The 10,913-nt window shown below is 39.4% G+C and overlaps 1 protein-coding gene across 2 annotated transcripts in view; it reads left to right on the forward strand.

Annotated features, from left to right (window-relative positions):
- Window positions 1-10,456, forward strand: part of LOC140169389 (uncharacterized) — a 28,922-nt gene extending 18,466 nt beyond the window's left edge. For both annotated transcript variants that reach the window (XM_072192657.1, XM_072192649.1), the window contains exon 9: window positions 7,474-10,456. In XM_072192657.1, coding sequence (XP_072048758.1) covers window positions 7,474-7,966 — 493 coding nt within the window. In that variant the 3' untranslated portion in view covers window positions 7,967-10,456. The remainder of the gene's footprint in view (window positions 1-7,473) is intronic.
- The last annotated feature ends 457 nt before the right edge of the window (window positions 10,457-10,913 follow it).

The following is a 10,913-nucleotide window of genomic DNA, read 5'->3' on the forward strand; positions in this document are numbered from 1 at the left end:
TTTTAGCGTACATCTCAGGACGGGATGTCCAGAAGTGGTCTATACAAGTTTTACTGGTTTGAGTAATACGTGTGGGACTAGTAATTATTTGACTGAGTTGGTAAGTATTCATGATGTTAGAAAGTTTTTATATTCCCAGTCTTTGGGTTTTAACCCATCACAATTAAAGTCACCAAAACATATGATCTCTCCAGGTGTACGAGATGAGGTACTAATAGCATTCACTTCATCCATCACATACTCCAGGTTTTCGAAAAACTGGTTACAAACGTCAGGGGCATATACAATACCTGCCAGTATTGGACGTGTTTTAGGGATAGAAATTTTCAGCCACAGGGTTTCAACCTTGCTGTTGTCTGGTTGCAGAATTATCAGCTGGTTGGCTTCCACTCTGCTGTGGACATAGAGAATCACCCCACCGTGTCCATCACAACGGTCGCATCTGAAAATGTTGTAATCATGTATGTTAATTTCAGAGTTATCAACACTGTCGTCATACCATGTTTCCGTAATACCCAGTATGTCAGGATCACTTTCAAGAACACAGAGTCTTATTTCGTCCATTTTAGCATATGCTGACTGAGCAGAGTATACACACCCATGTACGGACGAACAATGTCTTAAACCAGCATGGTTCTCACAAAGTTGGAAAAGTTAAAGTGTCAGCTTCAACCACGACGACCATTTTAAACTTCGCCAAACCCGACTCAAACACAAGGCACAAATTAGCTTCTATTGCTGATTCTAGCTTCCATAAGACCTGGTATATCTTTCTGTATGAAGCATCGCAAACTGGTAAAGCCTTTTTAGCCATATGATGTTAGTATAGAGAAATATCCATCATGCTGAATAAAACAACATTTCACTTCCTCAGTGAAATGGGCAGCAGATCTTATCTCAATCAGATGTTAAAATTGAATGCCCAGATTTCCTGTGAACATGCATCCACAAGCCAAAGACTAATTTACATGACACACAAAAATCTGAATATTGACAATACCTAAAGAATTGTCCACAAAAGAAATGGACTGACCTAGGATCCAGGTCTGACCACTACATACAATACACACACCACATCTAGATTGCAAGCTTCAGTGCACATAACTGCACTAGATTTAAGGGATCATGACATTAAGGTGAAATACCCAGAAAACAATCCACTTTTATTTTAAGGGATCAACTCCAATTATGACATTTACTTCCCCCCTTAAACAAATTGTGGCTACACAATTTTCATATAACACACAATCACCACTTAAAAATAAGTGGATTTACATTTTCCACAACTTACCATCTACCACTTAACCTTAAGCGGATTTACAGTTGTAACTGTGACCTGTCTTCACCAAGAAGATATATACTCAAAATTACTTTTCACATGACTCTTACCTTCTCCAATGTACATTGCACAAATTCTACCTTTGAATTTCCAATGCTACACAAAAATACACATCACCTTATTCATGTGAAATCCTGCTCATGTAGTCTGCGCCAATGTTGTCACTTCCCTTGATTGCCTCAATCCTGTAGTGATATGGTTGCAATGACAATGCCCAGCGCATTATCCGACCATTTGCAACTTTGGAACGCTTCACACATAGCAGTGGTTGATGATCTGTTTCTAAGACAAAGTCTCGTCCGTACAAATAAAGTTCTAACTTGCGAATTGCCCAGACAACGGCAAGACACTCTTTCTCCATTATCGCATATCCTCTCTGAGCTTTGTTCAACTTCTTACTTAAATATGCAAGTGGAAATTTGACACCTTCGAACTCCTGGAACAGGACGGCTCCGATCGCTACATCACTTGCATCTGTGCGTAGAATGAATTGACGATGGAAGTCTGGTAGATGTAGAATGGGTGCTTTTCCAAGCATACTCTTGAGGGTCTGAAATGCTACTTCTTGGCTTCTCTCCCAGTTGATTTTTGTTGGTTCACCAGCTTTCGTCTTGTCTGTCAATGGTACCGCTATGGCTCCAAAGTTCGGAATGTACTGCCTGTAGAAACCGGCAAGACCCAAAAACGACTTCAGCTGTGTTTTGGTCACAGGACGTGGAGCCTTCTGTATGACCTCCAACTTATCTAGATTTGGATGACGACATCCCTTCTCAACAGTATGACCTAGGAATTCGACACGTTCAAAGCCGATATAGCACTTTGAAGGTTTAGCAGTCAAGTTCGCATCTCTAAGCCTCTTCATAAGTTCATTCAATTTCTCCAAGTGTTCTTCCCAAGTGACTGTTTACACTAATATGTCATCTATGTAGTTTACTACTTTGTCAAGATTGTTCAACAGTTTCCTCATAATTCTAGAAAATGTCGCAGGAGCGTTGACGAGCCCGAACGGCATTCTCCGGTATTGATACAACTGATCAAAAGCAAGGAACGCAGTAAGCGGTTTGGCATTCTCAGTCAGAGGAACTTGCCAATAACCCTTACTGAGGTCTAACTTTGAGAAATACTGTGCATCTCCCAGTTGATCAAAGATTTCTTGAGGAGAAGGAATCCCCTCTGCGTCAAATTCGGTAATCGCATTAATTTTGCGAGTGTCACAACATATTCGATTCTTACCATCTGCTTTCTTGACGACAACCAGCGGCGATGCATATGGACTAGTTGATGGTTCGATCACATCCAACTCCAACATTGTTTTGATTTCCTCCTTCACCGAATCTCGTAAGGCATATGGAATAGGATATGGCTTCGTACGAACCGGTGTACTATCCGTAAGTTTGATATCATGCGAACCTAGATGAGTAAACCCTGGTTTGTCGGTTAGTACACTACTATAGTTACCTAGCAATCTCTTCACTTCCAAACTCTGCTCTTCTGTCAAGTCTTGGTTGATATGTACATCAACTATGGTTTCTTCAGCCTGAAAAGATGGAATCTGTAGAAGATCTTCATTTGTCAAAGACACATCATCTTCCTCTGACATTTCTGACTCTTCTTGTACTTCACTTTCAATGATGGCACTACACGCAATCTGTAAAAGACCAGCCACTACCTTGGATGGTTGATCAGTATCTCTACGAAAATACTTCTTCAGTAAATTTGCATGAAATGTCTTCACCTTGGTACCGAAATCCACCTTGTAATCCATACTACCTACTTTACCTACCACAGGAAATGGACCCTTCCAATGTAATAGAAGTTTGTTATGGTCTGTAGGAGCAACAACAATACCTCATCTCCGACATCAAATTTCCGAGCCTTAGCCTTTCTGTCATAGTACATCTTGTACTTACCTTGAGACTTCTTCATCTCTTCCCTAGCAAGATCACATGTTTTCTGCAACCTATCCTGCAGATCCAGAACATACTCAAATGTGGTCTTGGTTTCTGGTTCTTCTATCTGACCTGTCCAGAACTCCTTTAACATACCAAGAGGACCTCTCACAGATCGACCATACAAAAGATCAAACGGAGAAAACCCAGTACTAGCATGAGGGGTTTCTCTGTACGCAAAAAGTAATGCATTGATATACCTATCCCAATCACGAGGACGTTCTTCACACATCTTTCTCAGAGAAGCTTTCAACACACCATTGAACCTTTCACACATACCATTTGTCATGGGATGCCAAGCAGTTGTGGTTAACTGACGGATAGATAACAATCTATTAACTTCAGCCATCACTTCAGACATGAATTGTCTACCTTGATCACTAAGTACCTCACGGGGAAAACCAACTCTGGAATAAATATCCAGCAGTGCCTCTGCTACTGATATCGAATCTATGTTACGAAGCGGAACTGCCTCAGGAAACCGAGTAGCGTAATCCACTACTGTAAGGATAAAACGGTGACCTCGTTCTGTAGACGGAAAAATAGGACCAACAAGATCCATTGCTATACGACTGAAGGAACATCGATGATCGGCATACTACCAAGAGGAACCTTTGTTACTCTACCTTTGGGAAATGTTCGCTGACAGATATCACATGATCTACACAATCTACCAATGTCTGCTTGTGCACCAGGCCAAAAGAAATGTTTCAAGACCTTGAGAGTGGTTTTATTCACACCAGCATGTCCTCCTAAGAGCGTTTCATGAGCCAACTTCATAACTTGCATACGAAATGGTTGAGGAACAACAACTTGGTTGAGACTTTCACCAAAGTTGACAGATGGAGACTGAAATTCACGGAACAAAATACCATCCTTGCACACAAACTTTGATGTACCACCACAACGACTCACCTTTACTTCACCCGATTCAGCTAACTCGCGAATCTTATTCAAACTTGGATCATCAGCCTGAGCCTTTTGCAACTCATCAGCAGAAATAATCTCAGTAACTACCTTTGGTACCTTAAGAGCTTTCTTGAGTTTCTCACTTGCCACCATTTGACTACGAGTTTGTACAGCGTTCATCACATTACTAACTTCACCATGGTCCTCGTCATCTGTGTTTACACTTGACTGACAACGTGGTTTCCAATCAGGATCAGGATCCTTAGGTTCACGTACCCCACGAAGATTATTACCCAAAATCAAATCATACACAGGATCATTCATCACCAGAGCATGAACATGACCAGTGAAATATGGTGTATCAACATCCAGACATGCAACAGGAAAAGTTCTCACAGTACCATCAATAAGACGACATTTGTCATATACTCCAGTAAATTTCTCTTCTGGCACAAGTCTCTTCCTTACAGCTACCGCATCACACCCAGAATCTCTCATCACCTGAACCTCCTTACTACCAAGAAAACCTTGAACAACCGGCATATCCTCTACTAAATTATCACTACACGCAGCACTCGCTAGAGGAAGTTTATGACCACAAGACATCGTTACATACGCATCGTCTGATTCCACACCTTCACCATACATTTCCTTTGAGACCAGCACACAAGAAGATGCAGTCTGCACTCTGTTCTGTCCACAAGACTCGCAACTACATGCAGTGCAAAGAGAAGATGAAGTATCAGTCTGATTTAACTTCTTACCTTGTTTACCTGATTTGTGTCCATGTGATGCACTTCCCTGTAAACTAGCAGCTTTCAAAGTAGGTCTAGTGCGGCGATAACAATCTTTAGCCATGTGTCCTACTTTGTCACAAATAAAACACCTTCGTTGGTTACCTCCAGTATTCGTACTCTGCTTTGGATTAGTACCATGAGTGGGAGGGTTAGTGTTAGTCTTCTTACCTGAAGGTTGTTGACCTTTTTGTTTTGTTTTCTTACCTCCAAAGGAAGCATTCCATCCACCTCTCGCCTCTATGTACTGTTCAGCCAATTGAGTCATTTCGGCAACATTTTTAGGTTTCCTTTCTTTTAAGAACAACGCCATGTCTTTGTTACATCCAGCGACAAATTGCTCACGAATTAACAAGTCCGATAACCCAGCAAAATTCTTGGTTACAGCAGCCAGTTCTACCCACCTAATCAGATAGTTCTCCAATCTTGTTGCAAACTGTGGAGCACTTTCTGTTTGTTCGGGTTTAGCTGAACGGAACTTACTTCTAAATCCATCTTCGGTCATTTGATACGCTTTGAGTAATTCAGATTTTAGAACATCATAAGTATCAGTTGGTGCAAGCCTAGCATAAGTATCTAAACCCTTCCCATGCAACAATGCACTAAGATTTAAAGCCCAGTCATCCCTGTTCCATTTATTTGATTCCGCATACCTTTCAAATCTTTGTAAGTAAGCATCAATGTCATCCTTATCCTCACGGAATTCTGGCAATTTGGGAATTTTTGCTTTACCCTGGCCTGCAGATGCATGTTCTGTTTTAATGCCCTTAGCTGCATTTTCTTTCCTTAGTTCTTCAATTCTTAATTGCAATACAAGTGCCTCTTTCTCATATTCGCGCTGTGCTGCACGTTCATCTCGTGCAAGGTCACGCTGCGTCTTGACAAATTGTTTTAGGTCCTCCCCTGTATAACCCATCTTTTCTCCTGACAAAGTTAATTTATCAGTATGCATGATTGGGAACAATGAATGCAATAGAGCGCAACCAGAAATTCAATGCACAAATCGTATATAGAAGCAGAATTGCAAATGAGCCTATTGAACTTGAATACCTTACTGACACTATTTTGACACAACCAAACACTCTTCCAACAATGCGCAAAAATACGGACAAAATAGTCATCAATCTTGTTCACAAAATAACTGGTAACTTTTGCTATTAGCTTTGTTTTTATAATCCCGGACGAGCCCCCACAAATGTCAGGATTGGACTGAAATTCCCAACCGACGCTAAGCTAAGCCACGCAGCAAATAATGTGAACAACAAAGAGACGGAATAATGTCACGCAACAAAAGGATTGTAATAAATACTTCAAAAAAAAGTTCTCTTATACGCATGAAAAATAAATAAATATCACAATGGCAATAACGGTTAAATATATTATGACTAGTCAGTTAGATGAAACTAAAATAATGAGTATACTCAATTTAATCATTCGCGATAAAAAAAATATACCAAGTGCACTTGGAAAGAATACGTTTTAAACGTCGTTACATGACTAGAGTTCCATCACAACGTTGTCAGTTATACAGTGCGTTGAATCCATTCTCAATGATGCCACACACGTAGCCACGCCTAGTTCAACCAACGGTTAATTATATGGAATGCAGAATGTCGACGAAAACAGTTCCCAACGTCCAAGTCCAAGAGTAGAGTATACACACCCATGTACGGACGAACAATGTCTTAAACCAGCATGGTTCTCACAAAGTTGGAAAAGTTAAAGTGTCAGCTTCAACCACGACGACCATTTTAAACTTCGCCAAACCCGACTCAAACACAAGGCACAAATTAGCTTCTATTGCTGATTCTAGCTTCCATAAGACCTGGTATATCTTTCTGTATGAAGCATCGCAAACTGGTAAAGCCTTTTTAGCCATATGATGTTAGTATAGAGAAATATCCATCATGCTGAATAAAACAACATTTCACTTCCTCAGTGAAATGGGCAGCAGATCTTATCTCAATCAGATGTTAAAATTGAATGCCCAGATTTCCTGTGAACATGCATCCACAAGCCAAAGACTAATTTACATGACACACAAAAAATCTGAATATTGACAATACCTAAAGAATTGTCCACAAAAGAAATGGACTGACCTAGGATCCAGGTCTGACCACTACATACAATACACACACCACATCTAGATTGCAAGCTTCAGTGCACATAACTGCACTAGATTTAAGGGGTTAGGGTTAGGGTTAGGATTAGGGTTAGGGTTAGGGTTAGGGTTAGGGTTAGGGTTAGGATTAGGATTAGGGTTAGGGTTAGGGTTAGGGTTAGGGTTAGGATTAGGATTAGAGTTAGGATTAGATTACACGAAATAATTACATGAAGGATCGACCTGACCTTGGCAAGTTGGACGCTTCAATTATCACGGATTATGTTTTGCCAAAAAATGATGAGCTTGCCGGAACGTACACTTTATGAATACATCCAGATGTGTTGTTTCCTCTTTAATGATGTTCATATTTTTTTACAGATTGAGGAAATTTAGAGAAAGAACAAATGATTCCCCATATGAAGTGAACATCAGCCCATCTAAACCAATTGAGATGTCCTCCAGGAACCTCGGTTACCAACAAGACAAAGATCACCGTGTCCCTACCGGTGACTATGAGAACCCTGACACAGACTTAAGAGCACAATCTGGATATTATGAAGACCTTGACAAGAAAACTAAGACCGAGGAGCAAGAATACCAGGCTTTGGACAAAGATGGGAAGAAAGCGGGAGAGAAACAACCCGGATATCAGAATGTACCGATGACTGGCAAGACACAGGTGCCTTTTGAAGAGTTTGATTATGAAGTTCCTGAAGCTGCTGAGAGGAAGAGCTCTTCCGGATTGTATGAAGATCTGGATAAGGACACAATGGATCCAAAGAATCAGGAATACCAAGATTTGCGAGAAGAGCGAGAAGAGAAGAAAACTGGGGCTAGCAAACAGCATCCTTATCAAAATGTTAAAGTGTAGTATACATTAAAGTTTAATGTACTTTTCAATGACATCACTCAGAAATGTATTCCTTAGATCTCTTTCCTTGTTAAAGGGTCCGAATTCTGTGTTGATAGCGTCTCTTCCTAAAATTTATGTTATGCATGAATTCGCTGGCGAAGTGATGTAATCGGATTAACTACCATAGCAATTTTTGAATACACCACGCTACACTACAAGCAGGTTGCACTCATTACCTGTATATGTCTCCAATTATAGATTGAATACAATACCGCTCTTTTCAAAGAACGTACCAATGCAGCGCGGTATATTCAAAAGTTGTTTATCCTATTACTATGGTGGTTACTCCGATTATTACATCACTTCGCCAGCGAATTCTCTTGAATTATAGAACGATAACACCATTATTGACTATGTATGCCGTCCACTTTCCCCGGTGGGTTCACTCTCCACTGACGATGTGTACGCATGATGGTTCCAATTAGGGGTACTTTTCAAGAAATGTCCGCGGAATTTTCGAGGACAAAATTGTTCGCGATTGTCCAAATTAGGGGTGTTTTGGAGCAAAATTGTCCTTGAAATGAAAAATAGGGTGTATTTCTAGGACTTTCGTTCGCGTTTTACCACTACAGTTTTTGTTTTTTGTACTTTTTCTGTCCGTTTTTTTAATAGTTCCACACAAAATTGATAGGGTATTTTTTCCGAAACAAATTGTCCTCATTTCCCCGTGAAATAGGGGGCAAATTTCAAAAGGTCCTTGAAATGGTAAAAATAGGGGTATTTTTTTCAGAAAAAATTTCCTTGATTCCCCGTGATAAGGGGGTGAAATGAAAATTCGTCCTCGAAATAATAAAAATAGGGGGATTATTTGGGGGTAAATTGTCCTTGATTTTGCCCGAAATAGAGGGTAAAATTGCTACAAATGTCCTTGATTCCCCGTGAAATAGGGGTCATTTTCAAATCATACGTCCTATCTTTAAATACAAACTGAACCCACCGGGCCACTTTCACACACTCAAATCGCCGTTAGATAATTGAAATGCTGCCATCTAATTCGAGGGTATACATGTGTAACATGCAAAAAATCATGCGTAACATAAATTTAACAAAGGGACGAATCGCTATTCGGTATTCTGCTAAACGAATCATTATCCATTGATGTGTTGTTTACATTCACACAGAAAATAAATAAATTGTTTGTAAATGTCACAAATATGTGATGCGATCAAACAAAATCAGTCGGAACTCGGAAGTATTGATTTTGAGATATAGCCAAACAAAGGAAATATTTCCTTTTGTTTCCTCTTGTTTTGGAAACTCCTTAATTGCTCATATCTTTGGAACTGGTTGTTCAATTTCAATGAGGTTTTCTGCAAAATGCAGCTTTACAAATGCTCGTTACCATCCTATAAGAAACTGAAAATATGATATTTCCGAGTTCCGACTGATTTTGCTTGATCGCATCACATATGTAACTAGTCATACAGAACAATCCGTCATGATGCGTCCATTTATACCTGAGCAGTTCACACAATTGACACAAAGAGGAAAATATATATTCTAAATAATAAGTTTGTACTTTTGTCTTTCAAAACAAATATGTATTAGCGATGCTGAATACTTGATTACGTAATGCCATTAGCATAAACACAATAGCGTATGGACACTGTCTGATTTATGGTGAAGTAGTCATGAAAATCTCGCGCCAAATTGAGGTATTGTTACATAATTCCAAATATCTCGAGAATAAAAGTATGGAATCTGGCGCGGTTTTTGCAACTACGTGGACCGATAACATAGGAATGATGCTGTACTCTTTTTAGACCTATACTATTTTTATTAAAGATTAGGGATCATATTGAATATCTCCAATTTTGAGTAGGCTTAATTATCTCCCATTGTTCTTTACATAATAAGAGATAGAAAGTGGTGAAATCACAAACATTTCTTTCTTAATGAACCCTTTGTTTCCAAAAGGTCATGTTTCTGTAATCAAAGTAGCACACCATAGAGAGGCTCTGGATTGAATATGAAATTTGAATTTCGAGAATTGTGTCTAATTTTAGCATAAGACTTAGTATAGCAATTCATTCACACAGCTACTGTTCCGCAAACCTTTTATTAGTCATATTGTTAGCGCTTTTTTAATGAAATTTTCTTTTCTTCATACATTTTTGGTACTTTTAATCATGCATACCATCACGGCCTTAATTTGGTAAAACGACCTAACTCGAGATAGACTTTTATACCTAATTAAGACTGTGCTGAAAAAAGTTTAAAAGCCTGCATGCCATTTCTTTTTTCCAAGTGTCCAGCATATTATTGTGTTCCTAAAGTTCCAGGTTTTCACCAGGCCAGGTCTAAAAAAATTTCAGCAGAGCCTTAATTCTCGCTATTCACAATAAGGGCGCCGCCAGCGGTTTGCGATGTAATCGTGATGTATCATGGGAAAAGGTCGACATCCAAGTCCGCGCAATACGAATATTACCGTGCTATTACATAGGAACACGTGACAATATTTTTTGGTTTGTCAAAATAAAAGTGTTACACGCTAATCGATACTCAATAATACTTAATAATGTGCTTAAAAAGGTGCACAATGAATGTGCTCTCTATCGATTTGCGTGTAATACCGTTATATTAGCCAAACTAAAAAATATTGTCACGTGTTCCTATGTAATAGCATGGTAATATTCGTATTGCGCGGACTTGATGTCGACCTTTTCCCATGATACATCACGATTACATCGCAAAACCGCTGGCGGCGCCCTTATTGTGAATAGCGAGAATTACAGGGCCTGCGAGAATTAGGTAAAACTTCACCAAATTAGGGCCGAATTCAACGCATGCGCATATTATTATTTCTGTTTTTATTGCAACAATTTCTATTGTCCTGACTATGATCTCTCATACCATACCAATAATAATACTTATTTTTGTTTCATTTTGGAGATAATTTGGATTC

The sequence above is a fragment of the Amphiura filiformis genome, chromosome 1 (genome assembly GCF_039555335.1).
Source record: "Amphiura filiformis chromosome 1, Afil_fr2py, whole genome shotgun sequence".
Classification (NCBI taxonomy): Eukaryota; Metazoa; Echinodermata; class Ophiuroidea; order Amphilepidida; family Amphiuridae; genus Amphiura; species Amphiura filiformis.